General features: G+C 46.5%; 1 protein-coding gene across 2 annotated transcripts; it reads right to left on the bottom strand.

Moving 5' to 3' along the window:
- Positions 1 to 762: 762 nt before the first annotated feature.
- Positions 763 to 19,751, bottom strand: SUGP1 (SURP and G-patch domain containing 1). 2 transcript variants are annotated; one of them, XM_054181963.1, is made up of 14 exons: positions 19,670 to 19,751; positions 19,219 to 19,390; positions 18,526 to 18,629; positions 17,866 to 18,093; positions 15,930 to 16,041; positions 15,356 to 15,459; positions 13,554 to 13,677; positions 11,227 to 11,723; positions 6,306 to 6,412; positions 5,467 to 5,644; positions 5,106 to 5,212; positions 4,109 to 4,254; positions 2,490 to 2,619; positions 763 to 1,952 (listed from the first exon to the last, which is right to left on the bottom strand). In XM_054181963.1, exons 1-14 carry the CDS (start codon positions 19,692 to 19,694, stop codon positions 1,926 to 1,928), a joined length of 2,061 nt encoding a protein of 686 aa, XP_054037938.1. In that variant the 5' UTR covers positions 19,695 to 19,751; the 3' UTR covers positions 763 to 1,925. The 2 variants fall into 2 exon arrangements, with proteins under 2 accessions (XP_054037938.1, XP_054037936.1); XM_054181961.1 differs by having other exon boundaries at positions 15,930 to 16,053.
- Positions 19,752 to 19,939: the final 188 nt, after the last annotated feature.

Raw genomic sequence — 19,939 nt, forward strand, 5'->3', positions numbered from 1 at the left:
GGGCACGGGGAACAGTGCGTGACTTAACAACAACGTAAGAAAAAAAAACAGAGCAAAGCACTTATGGAACAGGGTTATCAAGAGAAGGGGCTCAGGAAGACCAAAGCTGCTGTGCTGAAATAAAGGAATTAAACAACTTTTGCCAACACGACATCAACGACGTACGCGGGGAGCGCTGTAGCATCAGATTAGCTTTAACGACCCGATCAGCAGCAGCAGAGCCCGCTCACCCTGCCTCTAACGCCACGCTGGGACCAGGTCAGCGCCAGTGCCCCAAGGATGTCATACTGCGCACGTCTGGAAGCAAAACAGGCTCCGAAAGCGCCTCTGCCCGCCCGGCAGCCTCCCCTACTCCTCCAGAAAACCCAGCCGTGAGCCGGGCAGCCCAGCGATGCTCCAGTCTCGGCAATTCAGGAAAACCAGCTCCGGCTTGTGCCGGCCAGGAACCAGCAGCACCAGCCCAAGAGGGAGAGACCAAAGGGATGGGTGTCCCCAGCTTCCCAGGAAAGCGCAGTTGTCACCGTGACCTTAATCATTTGTGCAGAAGCTTGGCCCTGCTGAAGACCCGCCAGATTTGTTATCGTTATTTCCCAATCTTCCACGATTACTGCCCGTGCTGATGAGCCAGCCCAAGCACAACATCCCCCTGCAGGAGCTGTGGCGACTGTACGGAATGTGCCGGCACCCAGGAGCCGCCCAGCTCCGTGTGTTCACAAGGTGCTCTCCGGCTTTGATTTTTTCTCAGAATGAAGCCCTACCGCATTTACCGTTTCAAGCGTTTTTATTGAGAGCCAAGTCCTTGACCCTACGTTGTTAAGAAAAGTTAACAAAAGAGAATCAACACACCAAGTTATTCGGACTGAGGGAAAACAAACGCAAAAGAAACCAAACCGACCAACCTCAACCCATTTTCTCTAAGATGCTTGGAAGGAAGGAGATCTGGAACAGTCTTTCAGCCTATGAAAACCCACAGTAGAACCACCCTTTCCAAAAATTCAGCAATTAAAACTAAGGAACAAATGAGTTTTATTTTATTTACAGACTGAACAAGGAAAATTTGTATTCGTAGAGGGTCTTCTTATGACAACAAAATCCAAATGGCCTTCGACAAAATGTGTTTGGAGGTTCGGTTCTTCATCACCCCAATCCACAGAAAGTGTGAGCGAGTCTCTAGGAAGCTGGGGGTGAACTTAGTGTTCAAGAAACCAAGAAACTTAAGAGTTCAAGAATGAGCTTGCCCTGCGCCCCTCAAGCCTTGCGGCCGTGCCCCACACCGATCCGTGCCTCGTCTTCCACAGGGCAGAGGTAAACCACCTAGGCACTGGTTTTCCAACGTCACTTGAAGGTCAGACTATAATTTCGGCTTCATGACACCATCAGAACCCAGTTCTTCAGGGAACAATAGCCTGACAGAACAGCCGCCCCAAAAGCTGGGTCAGAGACAGTCCCTTGTTGTATTTGCAATTAAAAAAAAAGAAACTAAACAAAAAAACCACCCAAACCCCAGAGCAGCACAAGCTGCAGATCTGAATGACAGAGGATCTGCCGTCAGGCAAAAAAAAAAAAATAAAATGCATTTCTTGTAACATGGCACTGAGCTAAACACGAATGGAGTCCCTGAACTATTCCCACTGGTATCTTTGGTGCTCCCCTTCCGCCGTCGGCAGGGCACCGCGTAAAGATCTCCGCTCTCACCTCTCCGCTCTCCTCTCCGCACACCACCCAGGCCTCGTCACCACGCGGCTGTCATGACACTCGAGCGTGCAGTGAGTGGGCTCGCAGGCCCCTCTTCGGGGCAAGAGATGGCAACTGTGACTTCCATTAAGTTTTACAATATTAGCAAATAAGAGAATGATAACGCAGTTTCATAACATTTCACAGTAAAGTTACAATTGTTTTGAAAATACATTGTCCCAAAAACATTCTCAGTAGTAAGGTCGTCGCGGATTGTTCTGTGGGGAATAACAAGAGAAAATTAATCAGAATTGCTGTCTTCGTAGAACAATGAGCATCTGAGCTTAATTATCCGAAAAAGCCACTGAAACATGACATTTTTTGACAGTGAAACCTGAGGTTTCCCATCAAAAATTACAAATGCAGCTTTCTAGGTGTGTTGGCATGCTCAATGTAACAGAGGCAAATGCAAACTTACAAGCCTTTGGCAACCAGGGAAACAATTATTCAAAATAAACCATGAATTCACGGACAATCCATCTGCTTCCTTTGTGCGCAGAGTCTATACTTTGTACGTACCAGCTAAAATTAAAATCGGGCTTTTGTATTAAAAGCAATCACAGCAAGGAAAATGGCGCATCCATGGATGTTTTGGCAGCGATAATCTGATTCCGCATGAGAACAGAGTCAAAGAGAAACTTTCCCAGCATTCGCTCTCTTGGCAAAGCGCTAGAAACACTCCCACCCTTCCAAGACACGCACAGAAGCCTCAATGGATTTGTCACTGGGTCTGCTCTGGTTTCGGAAGCACTTACCAATGGATTTGGTCGGAAGCGGTAGGCGAGCATCATTCGCTTACGGAATGCCTCGTACTCATCATCCTCCTTGGTCAGCTCGGCGGGACGATCGATGCCAAAACCAGCTCCGTCCACAGCAGTAGTTCCCCTGTTTGGAAAGAGGACACAAAGGCTCCGAGGTAAGGCGATGTGACAGATCACCTTCCTCTTCCCCAGAAATACCTGCTCAGAGCCCAGGGAACAAGCACCAGGGAGCACTGGGCATCCTCACACAGAGCGCGCTGCCTCGAGACGGACGGCTAATACCGAGCAGCTTATTGCATTTGCCACGTTTCTACGTTGCCCTTCCAAATCAATGAGGCTTGCTATTGTTAGATGAAGCAGTGGTGTCAACATATATTTGCTTAACCTTTTACAGCCAGACCAGAAATACCGTCTATGCTTTGGACGCCTCCCTGCTGAACGGCGCTCTGACTGGCAGACCAACTTTTGGCAATCAAATGCGTTGATTTGTACCGCACTGACTGGAGGTACACGGAACTGTTAAACAATGTGCCTGCCTCCCATTCCTTCACTCCAGAACAGTCCAGAAGTGGAAGCAATTCCTTTCCATCTACAGTAGCACCTTCTTACCCATTCTGAGAACACCAGAGATAGCAGAGCCCAAGCAAATCACAACCCTTGTCCAACCCGGTGATGGACAGTAACTGCCTTCCGGCTGTTGTCTGTAAGCCTTGCTGTTTTGATTACAGCGATTTTTTATCACAGGACTTCTTTGAACCAATAAACATGTTGCCAGAGAGATCGTCTTGCGAAAGAGGAGCAGAAGTGCTTTGTAGAGATACTTTCTATTGTGCGGTAAACAAGCAACTGATATTTCTAAAAAGATCTAACGCTAAAAAACAATTCAGAGTATTTCCTATCCCCAATATTTGGTTTTGAAGTTCAGCATATGTTACCACCAGATGATCTACCTAAAAAGAGATGCTCATCTATTTTTGGAGAGAACTCTCATAAAGCTTTATTATACACAGAGTGTGATCAAATCAGAAAACTTCTGTGCCAAAGGGTGACGTCAAGACTGTTTCATGATCACGCACAAAGCTCTGATCTGGACTGAAACATCTTTCAGACACGGGTCGAGCTGCAGCAATACTAGTAATCGCCTTTCACCCACAGCACACCGGGGATTAGCCAGCAGGCACCAACAGCGCTTCAGATGCAAAAGGCATGTTCTTTAATACTTCAATAAGTTTATGACTTTAAAGACATGACTTAATCCTCACATGCCCTGGGAGAGGCGAAGCGCAGACAAGTATCTTCATTTTATAGATGGGGAAACTGGGGAGAAGGCACCTCTCAGAAGAGCACACGACACAAACTGAGACTAGAAACAAAATACTGTTGGCTCAGATCATACCTCCTGCCTGAGATAAAGTAACAACCCCAGGCCTTGGGGGGAGGGAACCCCAAAGAAATCAGAACCCGTTTTTCTCCTTTCCTGCGAGGATTCCATATTCTGTTCAAGGGATGAATTACAGTCACATTCACCGCAGCTGCTTCCAGTAGGCTACCGGAGCATCAATTACCAGCCCAAGAGGAAAGGACTAAATCAATAGTAGGAGAATTCTGCTTACTTGCTGACGGGGTTTTTAATCCCCTGTCCATCGGAGCCAAGTCCCTCGCCTTCCTTCCAGCCCATCTTCATTAGCATTTGATAACCTATGTTTTCCACAGTCAGTTTGAACTCTTTGTATTCAGAATAATCGGGCTCCCGTCCTTCCTGCAGAGACACAAAAGGTAGCGTTGGTTATTTTTTATATGCACCCACCTTTGTGGGTCAGAGGAGGGGAAAACCAGCTTCAGCTACTCAAAGTTAGGACGGTTCTGGCAAACAATTAATAACTAGCATGACTTCTTGGGATTCCAGTTCTGCAACACCACAGAGAAGAAAGTGGGTAAATGATAAAGCACTGCGCAGCCCTATAACATAATCTGCAAGAAGCAGGGAATGCTACTGCGAGATTAAGCTGAGAAATATTCAGCTCCTGAATTTAAAATTGCTCACTGGATCAAGCTTCAGATACGGTTCTTATTTAAGCCAGGGTCTCCAGGGAACGTCAGACCCCGTGCTGGTTACACGAAAACATTATGAGGGATGTGCCAGCATGAAGAAGTTCTACAGTTTAGGAAGAATTGGCAGGTATTGAAGTGCTTTGCATAAGCTTTTTGCAGGCTTTTTATTTTCACTTTTTTATTCACTTTATTTTTCACTTTTTCACTGAATAAAAACCGCAAGTTTTCCTTGCTTGGCATCAGCAACCACTTACTCGAAACAGGAACTGCAGACAAATGGTGGGTAGTCCGAGATGTTTGCCTGTAATTTCAGCAAGCCCCCAAATACCGGCCCAATTGTCTGTTCTCTAATTTGCTACAGCCATTTCTCTGCAAAGAGCAAAAAACCTGACCCCTTGTTTCCTCCAGAAGCAACGGAGGTCCCGGCAGAAGTGCCTGAAGGCTGCAAGGTAGCTAACTGCTGTGAAAAAGGGCTAAGCACGCTTGAGATCTCTCCCTCCCTGCTACGGGATGAGCCTGAAGCACTGCCACCGCCCTGCGAAGTCTCCGCTATTTCACCTTCAATGCCTTGAACGTCTCCATGAACTTCTCCAGCTCGTCAGGTGGAAGAAAGTCTCCGATGAAATGTTTCCCTCTGCCCATCTGGGTCAGCTGCTCCGCCCACTCTGCCCAAGAGCACAGATGAGAGAAACCAGCAATAAGGCAGCGTTCTTTGACTCGGAATTTCAGCGGGTTTGTGAAGCATAAAGCCTCCCAGCAACAGAGGGTTATTATCTCCACTCAACAGGCAGGGAAGCCATGGCACAGACCAGTGAAAAGTGACCCTGCAGCTCCCAACGCCAACGTGATCTCAGACATCTCCCTCTGGAGGCCTCTGGGCAACCACAGAGCAAGACTTGCGTGGCAGCTCCCTACACACCTCGCGTCTTGTCCATCTCCATGCGTCGAAGCTGGTGCTCCCACGTTCCCAGCTCACTGTCCACCTCTTCATCGCTGTCGTAGCCATGTTGGTGCTGCTGAATTGCCTTTTCCCACATCATCTGCATCTCCTGCATGGCTCGCTTGTGCTTCATGATCATATCATACATCTGCTGCATCTGAGGGAAGAGATGCAACAGCGCACTCAATAAAACAACCCGTTCCCAGGAGCAGGGTCTGCCACAGAGTTCTGCGGCAGAGCCCGCACCCGCCCAGCTGCGGTACAGAATACGGGTTATGACAACTACAAATCCCACCAGGCAGCGCTGCTGTTTGATCTGCTCCGCTCCCTTCGCAGATCAAACAGGAGCATTATGTGCTGGTTCTTCCGACAGAAGTACCTTGCTATTAACACTGAGGACTGCTGCCATCTGAGCAGCCCCACACAGTTTAAACATCCCCCTCACGGTCTCACAAAAGCTAATTCTGCTTTCATCCCCCCCCAAAACTTGCAAGTAATCACTCACCTTCTCCCCGCTGCTGGAGCAATACATAAGCAGCTGCAGATGTGACACAACAGACCTTATAGATTTTGGGTTTTAGTTCGGTAGGACAGCAATTGGCCGCCTTAATTCATATTCCCCAAAGTCCTCTAATATTTCTGCTGACTGCAGCACCACATGATTCTTAGGCATTCAGCACAAATCCTCGAGATTTATTTGTGGGCCACTGGGAAAGTTTCTTTGCTATCTCCACCTCCATTTTCCCAGCTAACCCGGCCATGTTGCGACGCAATATGCTGGTACACAAATGAATTTGGAAATCATTTCAGGGCATTACCTCCTGCTGCTCCTTCAGCTGCTTCTTCTGGGCTTCGGAGAGCTCTGTCACGCCCACCAAACCAACCGGTTTCCCTTTTTCATAACCAAGACCCTTGAGGTCCTGAACTGTAACAAGCACATGTTAAAAGACTTTCAAAAATCTGAGACAGCTGTTGAGACCAGCGAAACCGTATCTCAAGATCCCCACATGAAGTTTTACACTTACTTCATGGTTCCAAGCATTGAGACGCCTAACTGAATAACAACTGCCTGGTAGGATTTAGGAACCAGAGGAGCAGGAAGAGCCACCAGGTCGCACCTCCTTCTCCAGCCAGCTCAGAGAATTCCCTCCCCCTGGTCCAAGGCTCTGCCCATACCACGTTAGCAGACTTGCAAACCGCCTCTCGCATCCTCAGAGGCCACGCTGCACGGCAATCTGCTACACCATGCTTTAAAAATCATTCCTCTTTAAGATTAATTCTCTTCATAAGGCTTCCTCATGAACCTCATGAACCCCAGCCATTGCGAAGAGCGATACTTAATTATTCAGAACTGAGTCACAAGCAGATCTGAGCCTGTCAGCATATTGCCCAATCTGCACACGTAAGTGTCTCCTGATTACTATGTAAACAGCTACTTCATTCAAAATGAAAAGCAAATGACCACATTAGAATAAAGACATGAGCATTATGCTGCTTTTGGAAGTTGCCATTCCCCAAGGAGATTTTAGTTTCTAATCTACAGGCTCAAGAGCAGCATTGCCGGGGATGTTGCCGCTGCTTTCAAAGAGGGGGCACTTTAAGTCTCTGCTTGACAATCCCATTGATGTACCCTCCTTTTTCTCCAGCATTCCCTTTTGGATGCTCCTCCTTCGGAATGATTTTTGCTGTTTTATCAGATAAGCTCTGAAATTAGACATTAACATTATCTGGGCAGGGCACCCACTGATTTAAAATGACACTCTAAGTTCAAAGGGCGAGTTAAAGGAAAGGGGGGGGAAAGGAAGCCTACTTGTAATTGCTACACCATGAAAGAAAGTAATAGAAACATTGCTGGGGCTGCAAAAAGAGAGATTTACAAGGGAGATTGCCTTGCAAACTTGGTTCGTAGATATGTAACAGGGCTGTCAGCTCCCCTCTGAAGCACCTCCGAGCTAAGATCCCAACAGTTAAATATTTAAGGGATTAAAAGAAGACACACAACCGCACTTGAAAGTGTGTTGCATTTTTCAATACAAGGAAAAGGATTTCTTCCTAATGACTGCAAAAACCTCCATTTGAATGTAAGTCCAGACTACAGTTAAATGATGCTTCATTAATTATTCATTATCTATTAATTACGAAGCCCGATAATAATAAGATCATTGTTCATGACACCCAATGTCTATACAGCATGCTAATTAGGCCCCCGGGGGTTGTCTTCTCCCTTCCTCTTATTCGCACTCAGGGCAATTGATCTGAGCACTCTTATCTCCCCTCCTTTCCCCGCATGCTTTCGGCTGAGCACGCCAGGATTGGAAAGCGGTTTCCTTAACTCCAGCCTCCCGAGGAGAACATAAACCAGAGCATCCACCCTCCCTCGCACAGCTACAGTCTCTGCACATTCGCGCCGGGAGTCAACTCTGCAGGAAGAGTTATGTAAAACACTGCAAGAGGTTTTCCGAGAGAAGGGAAGCAAGAAGCCGTGTGACACTAGGCTTGGTGCTAGGATATGCACTTTCAGCTCCCAAGAAATAAGAACGAATAGGAAAATAAACCTATCTATAATTGATAAACTGCCCAATTTTTGTCTCGTAGAGCACTGAGATTTGGAGACGGTTTTCATGAACACACTACGCCTGTTCCACGGAAAGAAGAATCTGGCCCCGAACGTTATGTGAGACTGGGGCACTTCAGCATCAGCCCCAGTGAAAGATTCACCTCCTATCTCAGGGCATGGGAAAGCTTTCGCTGAATGCACCGAGGAAGACTCTCTGCCCTTCACAGAGGTCAGCAGCTCTTTGGCTTAGTTCTGAATTGCATAAACACTCAGGCTAAGAGCCAGGCATGGCTCTAGAGGCCCTGCGAGCTGGTGGCTTGCCAGCATCTATAACCACCTTAAAGGAGAAAGGTGAGGCTGTACCATCTTCTTTTAGTTCCCAGAAAGCATATGCCACTGCTCCTTCTTGTGCTAAAACTACATCTGGTTTGGTCTGACCGTTCTGGTACCTCGCAGACTTTATGCTGAGAGATGCTGAAAGTCACCGCAGAAATTTAGCTCTGGGGGATATTTTTGTAGGCTTGGCCCAAAGTATCACAACAGAGGCAAAGCGGATAGAAAAAGCGAAGCTCCACCCCTAGCCCACACCTGAAGACAGAAAAGTCTATTCATAAATAAGATCAGTCAAGGAATTTGCATAAAAATAGATAAGATTTGCAAGTTCCTTACACTGGTCTAGCACCAGGCAAACACCAACCAAAAGATAAGGAGCTGCTTCTCAGTCATGTTCAGCAGGCCTGGGAAAAAGACATTTTTTTTTTTTTGCCTTGAATGACATCAGCTTTGCCTACAGGGTTAATGGTGCAGTCTATCTGCAGCATTGGCAGAAGACTACCTGAAGGTTTATCCCTTTCCCACATGCCCAAAGAGGAGCTTGTTACAAGAGGAGTGAACGTCCTTTAAGGACAGCAGGAGAAACCCCAATACAGAAGTGCCTGGTTTTTTTGCTTCCTAAGTCTGAAGATCTTACTCAATTAAAGCTAATCAGTCCCAAACCAATCCCTTATTAGGTTTCAGCAAATTCTAATGACAGCCTGTAATTTCCCATTAGCTCACAGAGTACACTAATCACAGTATCTCTGCTCTGTTCAGCTTTCCAGATGTATTAGTCCCTGCAGTAAAGTGTTTTGATACAAATACACTTAAGAGGAATTTGTTTCTGTCCAAAAGGGCTACACTTTCTCCTTTCCACGATACTGATTTATTACTAAGAGAAGACAGGAAAAGAATGAGAACAGTCCTCTACTAAATCCAAAACAATTGCTAAGGATAAAGGACTAAGACATAGATACCTCGGTACCAAAGCGTACTGTGCAACTCTAACCTTCCACAGGACCAGGGGTGTCATCTGGAATTCTCTTCACCTGTCAGGTTGAAGATGTCAATTCTAAAAAGGGATTAGTCCATCTGAACTGATAAAAAAAAAAAATCCTTCCCCCTGCAGAGCATTAACAGCGCATTAACGGTTGATTTGTTATGCCTGGCAAATTGTTTGCTGTCCTTTTCTTCTACTTGACACAAAGCCCTGCAGAAAGTGAGCGTGAACACAAGGAGCATGTCTCTGTCTAATTAAGGGAAGGCTGAAAGAGCCAAGGGAGATTTCAGCAGGAAGCATGCTGGAATGAGCACATGGATACCCTTGCAGCCCCCCCACTGCAGCAGGAGGTATTAAGACAGAATCTGATGCTTGTTTTGATAGCGCCTGCCCAGCTTCATCATCGAAGCTTCATTACTGTCTGCAAGAAAAAAAAAAATACTCTAGAGGTACAAAATCAGGAAAGGCTTTTGCATCCGATTTCTGCCTTACTATGAGCAGCAACTCAAGGTCAAATGAAGAAGCCATCCGTGCTGGTATCTCGTCCTGTACATGTGAGATGTAGAGCCAAGACTTCTGCACAGCGCTGTGATCAGAAGATGGAATTACATAGGAACTTCTCTTCACCTACATTCGAAGTGCTGGATTAGGAGACAGAGTCCTTCCTTCCTGACCTCCACAGAATCAACAGACCCCACAGCACATAGGCCAATCCTATGTCTTACCCCAGCCTAACAATCAAAGCTATTAGCGGCTGAGCAATTATCTCCTCTAAAATCCAGCCAAAGCAGGAGACCCACAGACTTGCCAGAACAATGAACTGTACAGGATGACCATGGCTTGAAAATTATCTGTGGTCTCACCCTGCAGCTCAGAAAATTATAGCTTGTTTTCTATTACTTGTCCCACTTCATCTGTTCTGCTATTGCTTTTTGAAAAAGGTCCTTATTGAGACAGGTACTTATTACTATTCCTGTGACTCCAGCCTCATACTATTAATTCTCTCAGTTTGCCAACACCAATGCCTCACATCTTCTCTTTCTCCTTTTCACATCCTTTCCCCGCACCACGCTAATTGGGCAAAGGACTCAGAGATGCCATCTTAAATATCTGCATTCACCTGTTGTCCTTGAGTGACTCAGTTTTTGTATGCATCTCTAACCGCCTGCCTAATTACTGATCTGCACACGCACAGATGGGCCACCAGAGTTCAACCTCCGAGAGCTCCCTAGAAGTGCCTCGACTGGAAGAATTATCTTCCAGCCCTCGAAGAGAGCTGCAGCCCCTGGGTGAACTTGGCAGGTGAAGTAACAGCAGCATGAGCCTCAATGCTGGCTGAGGACTGCGAACCCCGTCTATCATCAAAGGAACTGAAATGGGTATAAATTGGAACTGGAAGTTATCCTTGCGTCTGCTGGCATTTGGGGAACAGCTTTTCCCATTTAACCTTCTGATCAGTCAGAGCGAGATGGAAGTGCCGCCCAGGGATTTCATCCTACCATGGGGAATAAGCACAGTTCAGCCTTTGATATTTGTTTTCTGACAGACTCTCTTCCTGAAGTGAAATAGCCCTAAATAGTGTAGAGGCTGAGGCTGTAATGAGCTATAGCACAGCAGGGTTTTAGATATAGCTGGAGAACGATAAGATCCAATCCCTGGTGTCAGCGAGATAAAGTGGTTTATCTGGGTTTCCACGCAGGGGAGAGTTAGCTGCTAGACCTAGCTGAAAGATAGGGGGCTGGCAACCACAGAGATTACAACAAGAGGTAGACGTGTCGGGCTTTCTGTTTACAAAGCCAGCTGGGCTAAGGCAGAATGGACTCCCCAGGAAAAGCAGTTATTCAACACAATACACAGACCCACTCACCTGAAAGAGGGGAGGGAGAATCCAGCTGTTGGACAAGCTGTGGGAGGGGCAATTCAACCTTGTCCTCCTCTGGCCCCCACCTGCTCTTCCGCTTCTTTTTAGTAGTGCCTGTAGCTGTAGTTGTTGTTGCAGCAGTAGTTGTAGCCGTCTGATCAGGTGGAGTCGTAGAGGATGATGGTGAAGGTGAGGGCAAGGATGAGGGCACGGGCAAGGGAACAGGCAGGGGCGAAGGAACAGGCAAGGGTGAGGGCAGAGGAGAGGGAACGGGCAAGGGCAAGGGCAAAGGAGAGGGAACGGGCAAGGGCAAGGGCAGAGGAGAGGGCAAGGGCAAAGACGGTAAGCACAAAGGCGACGGTGATGCCTCAGGACTGGTCTTCCTTTTCAGACTGGGCTCTACAGGCAAGGGGGCACACGCAGTGCTGCTTTTGGCCTTACGGAACTCCTCCAGCTTCTGCCGGTAATACTTGTAGCCTTTGCTGTTTGGTTCATATAAAAACCTATACAGAAATAAAAAAAGAAGAAAAAGTTTCGATGTAACAGCCATATGCAGGGGTTGGGTACAGCACAGCTTGGCCAGGGCTTTTCTTTCCTGCAATGCTCTTGCACAACTCGCCTTCCCACACGCTCCTTGCTCTCCAGCACCATCCTGTGTGTACGTCCGTGCAACGCAGGCTCTGCGTGCTCTTGCAAGGTAGGCTGCAAGCCTTTGGGATTAGGAAGCGTTATTTCCCATTCACGAGCAAACCACAGCTATTTTTGGTGCCAAACAAACACACAGGACTAAAAAGGATCATGTTACATTTGTGGAAATGCAAGGTCCTCCCCCAGAATTCACCTGCCTTCCAGAACACGTTTGGAAAAAGCAAAAGGGCTCCAACATGTCAGGTTTCAGTTCACAGGAGAAAACAAACATTCCAGTCTTACTAATGGGAACACCAAACCACTGCCTAAAGAAACTGCTCCCAGCCCTCTATTCAAGCTGGAAGCATTGACATTACCACTCTGCTTAATTACCCCATGACTCCGCCTTCTGTTCCCTCATACACCAGAAAAACATTGCTTTATTTGCTACCCCTTCCAGAAATAGGCATCTCTGACCTTCTGGGTAAAATAAAACTCCTTAGTCTCTGTGGGAAGAATATGAACAATCCTCAATCTAGCAGCTACGCAAAAAAAATCAATACAGTCATGTTTGTTACAAACACGTTATCTTTTTGGGCTCACTCCAGTTTAAATACTTCACACAGAAAACTTGTCTATTCCTAACTCCTCTACAATTTTCCCTTTTTAGAGGAGCAGTTTAATACCTGATATAACCTCTCCTGGGGGATAGTGCCTGCTCCCACAAGAAAACATAGGAGACGATAGGCCTTTCCCATCTACCCCTGCACAACATGCGCAGGCAAACACAGCTCTGGGACGTGTTTAAAACTCACTAAGTGTGGTGTTGCATCCCCCTCCATTGGAATAACAGCACTAAGGATCGCTTCAGGAGCGAGCAGAGGGCAGCACAGGACCCTCCCTACAACAAACCTGATGAAATCCTAACAGAGGCGATAGCGTTTAACTTGACCGTGCTCAGGTGGGATCACAGCAGTGTTTTAAAGTAAATAATGGAGCAGCTCAGATATTAGCACATCTGTCTAATGTAATTCACAACACAAGGGGAGTACCCCAGAGGGCCAGAAGGCAGCCAATAAAACACCAAAATATCAGCAACAAAATAAGGCTTGCTGAGCCCCGCTTCATTTCCAGAGAACGTACCAAATTGTTTGTAAGAGCAGAAAAATACAACACAAAGTAGAGGCATATAACGCCACAAAACACCAAAGGGAGGCATTAAACAGCTGCCAGTGAGCACTGAAGAGCACAATTCACATCGGAAAGGCTGAAAAAGATATTCCAAAGGGGAACCTAATGGTGAAGGAGCGCTACCTGTGCATTAGTGAAGATGCTTTGTAAAGTGCAACCCAGGAAATTAATTGGACAGCAGCGCTACGAGTGGTGGATGGGGGCCCACACCAAAACATAGCTATAGGGAAAAGTATAAAGGTTAGAAATATACTGTCACATTGGAACCGAAAGCAGGGGAGGAAGGGTGGAAGTAATAAATTAATTTGGGGGGAAGCAATCGATTCCTCTCTCTGTGACTTCCTTCAAACTGTGAAGCTTGAGAACGTAAAGGCACAGCAGGGCACTGTCCTTTGTAACTTCTGACTTATCACAAGATTGCCTATTATTTCCCCTTCAAAAAAACCAAACCCAAACCTATCAAAGCGCCCCCCACCCCCCTGCCATTACACCCCGCAGCAGGTTTCTTCCTTTACCTGAAAGCATGGTTCTCTCGGTTGTTCTGCAAGGCAATAGCTTCCACCTCGGGACCCCCGTCTGCTATGAACCTGGCCAGTTTCTCAGCAGAGTTCTTTGTCTCTTCGTCGTCTGGGGGTGAAACTTTAAGCAGGCTGTCAGTACTGGGCCCAACTCACACAAGCAACAGTCAAAGCCTATCTGTTCTAAGAACCCCAAGAGCAGAATAAGGGCAAAAGGTCGAGTTTAATTTTTAGAAACATTACACAAAAACAATCATAGAGTTTATATCACAAAAACATGATATTGCATAAGGCGGTACAACAACTTTGTAACCAGAGGAGTGCCCATTCACACATCAGCTTCCTCTGTGCCAGGAGCTAGATGAGAGCAGATTAACAGACAAACCAGCTTTTGTCTTCAAAGACGGAAGAAACACTGTTCTCTCTGCTGCAGAGGAAGTTTGTTTCTTCCCCGTGTCAGGCACTTTTCCAAAGGGTTACACCTCAGCACTCACAATCATCTCTAGTCAAAGACTTTGCCACTGACATCCCCAGGAGCAATGGGAAGGCATTAGAAAAAATAGCAAATTAACGCTGCTCCGTAATCTCACTTGTACCTACTGTCACCACACATCTGCTGGCCATTTTAGGGGAAGGTCATAGGCCAGAGGAAATTCTCCAAGGAATAGTGCCAATCCTCACCTGGAAGAGATGCCTACTGCTGCCTTAGTCCAAAGGCACAGAGAAGGCTCTGACCATTAATATTTCAAGCGTATTTGATGTTTATAAGGAGGCAGGCAAATAGGTTATTTAGCCAGACAGCCTTATCTGACATTTGCTACCTGCACAGTACCAGTGCCAGTACTCCAGTGTGCTGGCACAGGACCAGGAGGCAGAAGACACGATTATAAGCCATAGACAAGTCATAACCTTTCCTTGCTTTAATATTGCACACCTGTAAAGTATGGATAATACTGCTTAGCTTCCAAACTGTGGTATCAGTTAGTTGATATTGGTAACAAGTTCTTTCAGCCTACAGTTTATTATGTCTGAGCTGTTAACTCATCAGCGTGACAGCTAAATTGCATTAAGGCTCCTTTCTTCAGCAAAAGAAGCTGACACAGAGAGGCTGAGCGATTCGCCAGGGCCACACGCAGGCTGGACAAGAAGCGATAAATGCCTGGCCCACAGACCACACTTCACCCACTAAATCATTTCCTTGTCTTAACGCAGTTAATCAGATTCCACTGCTCACACCACCTGTCTGTTGGCAGATCATCCATTTCTGCTGTTTTCCCCACCTGAAAACACAGTCCCTTAACTTGCATGGATTCACGTCCCAAGCAGAAAATAAAAGCTTCAGATAAGGAAGCAGCAGCAGAAATGGGGATTATGTTCAACAACCAAATCATCTTCATTTATAACAAATCAAATAAGAACATTTGACAAAAAACAATTTTCCTAAATGCATTTTCAGGGCTGAAACACTTTCCAGAACACACACAATGGAGAATCATTTCCATTCACTTTAAGGATTTTGGAGAAATAGAAGGGATATCTCTTTCAATAGCCCTTCCCATAGAGCATGGCATAGCATGCTCTGGGCTTGGGAAACAACCATTTTGGCACAAGAGTTTGACGCCATCATGGTGATGTTTGATCACCGTCTCCTTCCATTTTGAAGTTTTATGTACAGGTAGTGGATTGACAGCCAAATATCCACTCCGTTTCCAGAACGGACCTAACAAGAAGTTACAGAGAGTAAAGAAGTCAATTTTGACTTATTCAATTCATATTCTCCAGATCCCGCTCTTAATTACCTTTCTGAGAAGAGGATGCCTGAGAACTTTGATTCTCTTTTCTTATCTCTGCCACTTTCTTTCTGTAGTAAAGGAATTCTCTGCTGTTCTTATCATGCAAAAACCTAGGGTGGAGATGGAGGAAAAAAAGGCAAAAAAACATGCATCAGCAACAAGTATACACAAACACTGATAGTGTGGGATATAAACAGCTCAAGCCAAAAAAATAAAAATAGATAAATTACTCAGATTGCATTTAAAATGTGGACTACAAAGTCTTCAGCATGTGTAAATACACATAGCTTTAATCTATGGACTTGCATCCAAATTTTTTGCATCACTTGAAGGGAAATAAATAACAGTCTCTTCTGATACAGGAGGGAACCCTCTGTCCGCAGCCACACAGCGGGTCAATGGTAGGGGAGACACAACCGGTCCCGAGATCCAGTCCAAATTACTCGCAACAAAGCTCGAATCCACCAAACGATAATTAAACCAAACATATTCACAAGAACTATACAGGCAAGGCTGATGTTTTTCTCCTACAAAGAGACAGCGTTCTGCTTTGGAAGACAAGAGTTATCACCACACTTACGAAAAAGCTGGGTTATCCTTGTAGTCTTCCATAGCGACCTTCTCTAATTCTGGTCCCCCTTCAGCCACGAACCTAGCCAGCTTTTCCACCACTTGCCGGGTCTCCGCATCCTCTGGGGGTAAAACTTTAAGCAGGCTGTCAGTACTGGGGTTCAACTCACACACCAAACAGGCAACAGGTACATTACTTCTAAGAACCACGGCGGCAGACAAAAGTAGAACGGGAATGGGAAGAAAAAGGATGAAATGGGGGACCCAGTCTTACACAGCGGTACAAATTACAATCCCTAGGTTACTGTCTCAGCCTCTGCACTCCCCTAGTAGAAGTTAATAGTTTGTCTAGATTTTTCCTACAGGGAAAAGCCTAAGATTTGGATCACCACAGCTTAGGGTGCAACTTCAATTGTAGCATGTTTGCTTCTGACAATTCTACTCCACACAAAACACACGATGGGGAGGAACAGGAATTTGGTTTGTCTTTTTTAACCACCATGTTGCTCACTAAAGATGACAGATTCCAGCTCCCAAGACATCGCTCTGTACCCAGACAGCAGAGACAGATTGTGTAGCTGGAGCATATAGTTCTTCCGACTGGCATATGCCCATGTCTCAGCCCTCACTTGGAGGGAATCCCACCAGAGGTAAGAAGAGAGCTCAGTCTCCAAGGAACTGTTCTGGCTTCTGTGCCAAGAAAGGAACCCGCTAACACTGAGAGCAATTACAGAGCTGATGCAGGACACATTCAACAGGAACTAAACACAGGCATTTGTCTAGACAACGATATTTTGGGTAGGGCGCTGAACAAAGAGCACACAGGAGCAGAGCGCTCTACACTGCTCTAGACTAGATTCAGACCCACAATCTTTAAATTAAGGGTCCATATTCTACCAATGGCTATTTCTCACAATCCTGTACTGCATTTCACGGTTAAGTTCAGACTGGCTAAGATTATGCTCTTATAAATCCCACCAGAAATAGCTAGACACGGTTTTGTAAACCTATAATGAAATAAATTATGACACAAAGCTTAGTGTGACTTATTTAGCAACTCCAATCTAATTTTATACTTGATTAATACACACGCATGAAATTCAGATTATTAAGCAAATCTGCTTTCTGGCTTCCTAACCTAGGCTATCCAGAGAAACTTGGTTAAGTGCTGCAATATCCTTCACTGGTTTTCCATCCTACTTAAAGCAGGCAAGACCTAGAGGTGAGATTCACTAATGAAACTTTGAAGAGAGGCAGGAACTTTGATTTTTACCTGCTCATAGTTCCATGCCTGACATGTAATCTTATTTATTAACACATACAATTTTTCCCCCTGCACAGCCACACCCAAACTGAGGACTTTTTGTTTTCTATCATTTAAAAAACTAGAATTCCACTTTAAATACAAGCATTATATCTACATAGATTCTAGAGAACTTGGTACTAGCCATAACAGATTTCAATTGTACAACAGCAGAATTCTTAAGCAAACAATCAAGCTCCATTAAGAGCAGAACATATTTCTTCTATACAGATTATTTTTTACAGGGATATATAGACTGGTGAGGCACTTGCCTTGAAAACTCAGAAAATAAACCTTCTAGGCACAAAACAGACCCAGTCTAGCTAAAGTGAGCGACCCATCTCCCGTATCGGGCTCAGGCCGGATCACTAATATCTAACAGCATTCAGACCTTGGGTTTTCTGCTGCAGCTGGTTTGGAGGAGTCCACCAGCATTAACCGCTGTCATTTATATTTCATGAGGCAGAAGTCTGCACACAGGAACTGTGCTAAGAATATCAATTCACAGCATAAGGAGAAAAAATCCGACCCTCCACTGGGGAAGAGCATTGAGGGAATCCTCTTCCCACACTCAACTCCTATCACTAAGGTAAGGGGGGACCTGCCCCCCAAAACAAACAATGTAGTACAAGGTGCCATTTACCTTTAATTTCCAACCACTGCTCATAATCTTCCTCCTCATCTTCATCTGGCGACTGAAACACACTGAGGCGGTTAACGACTGGGCTCTGTTTGGAATGCGAGTAGTTCTTCGCTTGGTGCAGCATGCTGCTCAGGACCTGACCGGGGCGCTTCCCAAACAGCATAGGTTTCTTCCCAACGTTTGATGCAGAAGCGTTTGCTGAGTTATTAGTAGAACTCGGGGGAGGTTCTTAGAAAAGAATGAGGGGAGAATAATTCCTGTGCATCCTTACTGTTTCAATCTCAGAAGGTTACAAATAACAACTCAGGCAGTAACACAGCTGCAACAGGCCGTTATTTTCAGAGTAAGTTAAAGACATTGACTGGTAAAAGCTGTGTAATGAAAGGAAAGCTGTGATGATTTTTACAACGCGAGACTGAAGCTAGAAGAGAGATGCTTGTCTTTGCAGTACCTAAATAGGGGAAGAGGGCAAACCTCCCTATCGCATCTCGAAGAAAGACTTTAATCCAAATTCAAAGGGGTCATTGTTGCTTTAGAACTTACTCGTACTAGTAACAGCTCATAGCAGGGTTTCTAAAGCGAACATACATGGAGGCAGCTCACACAAAGCTGGTATCACCAGGAGAAGGCAGGCCTCCTGTTTCTCAGAAGTCGACCTACCAGTACTTGACTTTTCCTTCTGCAGCTTGAGAAACTGCTGGAGGAAACTGCCATCATTAACAAACTTGTTGGAAACACAGGCTTCGTTGTCAGTACCGTCATCTCTGAATAGAAAAAGAAAAGTCGGTGATGGTACTCATCATCCTCCCCAGCTCCCCATTTATTGCGAACAGAAAACAACACAAACACTAACGATTATTAATTTCTCTCATCTAATGCTGAGAACACACCTGCTTTTCAAACGCAGAACCATTCAGCCTGCTGCTTACAGCATTTACCCACGCTCTCCACCTGGTTCCTTTACTACTCTGCTGAAACAGGATTTCTACCTCGCTCTGTTATGCGCCCTGCTTCCAAGAATCTCAGGCAAGCATTTAGCTGGAGAATTGCATTAACTCTTAGGTGTCGCAATTATAAGAAAGGTAACAAATAGGAAGCAGAAGAAAAGTGTAATAATATCCTGTTAAAAATATGATTGCTGTTAGCACCAATCTGTTCTCGCTAGTGTCTGAAAAACCTGGCTAGATCAATTAAGGTGCGACTACCCTATTCCAACATTTACTCAATTATCAATTTCAACTCTCTCAGTGTTCGCCTCTGAGAACCAGAGATTTGTACAGCTCATCTCTTCGGTTTCATGCCTGGTCTCTGCCAGCAAAGCTCACGTCTAAAAGCACCGTAATTCACACGTACTCTCCCAACAGAGGCAGCTGCTGTATGCTCAGGTAGTTCTGCCTCGCTTGCTGCTCCAGCCTGGCCTCGATTTCTCTCTTTTTCTGCGCTATCAGCTCCTCCTGGTGAAGAATATTCACGTTTGTCTTGGCGGATTTGGACTGCGCGACCCCAAACCACCGGCTCGCTTTCCCTAAGGGAAGAGAGGGATAAGAATTAAAGCTGCGGCCTTCGGGGCCTCCCCGGGACGGGGGGGATGATGCCGCGGCCCTGCCCCGGGCACACACACACCCCCCTCCCCACCCCCCGCCCCAGCTCACTGCCCTCACAGCGGCAGGGAGGCCGACGGGCCCGCTAGGCCACCAGTCCCGCGCTGCAGCCGGTTACCAGGCCACGGGGGAAGCGGAGAGGGGGGATCAGCGACCCAGGGGCGGCGGGGCAGGGCCCGGGGGCGCGGCGGGACCGGCGGTACCTGGCGCATCTCTGGGGTTGTCCATTTTGGAGCTCCCGTCCCACGATGCACCGCGGCGGGCGGGGCGGGCGGTGCGAGGCGGCTCTGCCGCAAAGCCCTCCGGGAGTTGTAGTCCCGCGGGGGTTCCCCCTCCCCTCCCGCGCCTCCTTCCGCAGCGAGGCCGCTCCGAGGGCTGAACCGGCCTTCTACCTGGCTGGTTGCCGTCGCCACGTTCCTTTCCCGGCGCCCCGAAGCAGCCTGGAGGTGGAGGTTGGTTAGACTACGACTCCC

Source organism: Rissa tridactyla, chromosome 22 (assembly GCF_028500815.1).
Source record: "Rissa tridactyla isolate bRisTri1 chromosome 22, bRisTri1.patW.cur.20221130, whole genome shotgun sequence".
NCBI lineage: Eukaryota > Metazoa > Chordata > Aves > Charadriiformes > Laridae > Rissa > Rissa tridactyla.

What these genes read in the sequence shown, in the direction of transcription:
- SUGP1 (XM_054181961.1), bottom strand. Translation starts at nt 19,694, where the DNA reads ATGGACAACCCCAGAGATGCGCCAG. An exon ending in CGAGAGAACCATGCTTTCAG is followed by an intron (nt 11,724 to 13,553) that starts GTAAAGGAAGAA and finishes ATTTCTGTATAG; the next exon opens with GTTTTTATATGAACCAAACA. An exon ending in AGACGTTCAAGGCATTGAAG is followed by an intron (nt 4,255 to 5,105) that starts GTGAAATAGCGG and finishes GTGTCTCTGCAG; the next exon opens with GAAGGACGGGAGCCCGATTA.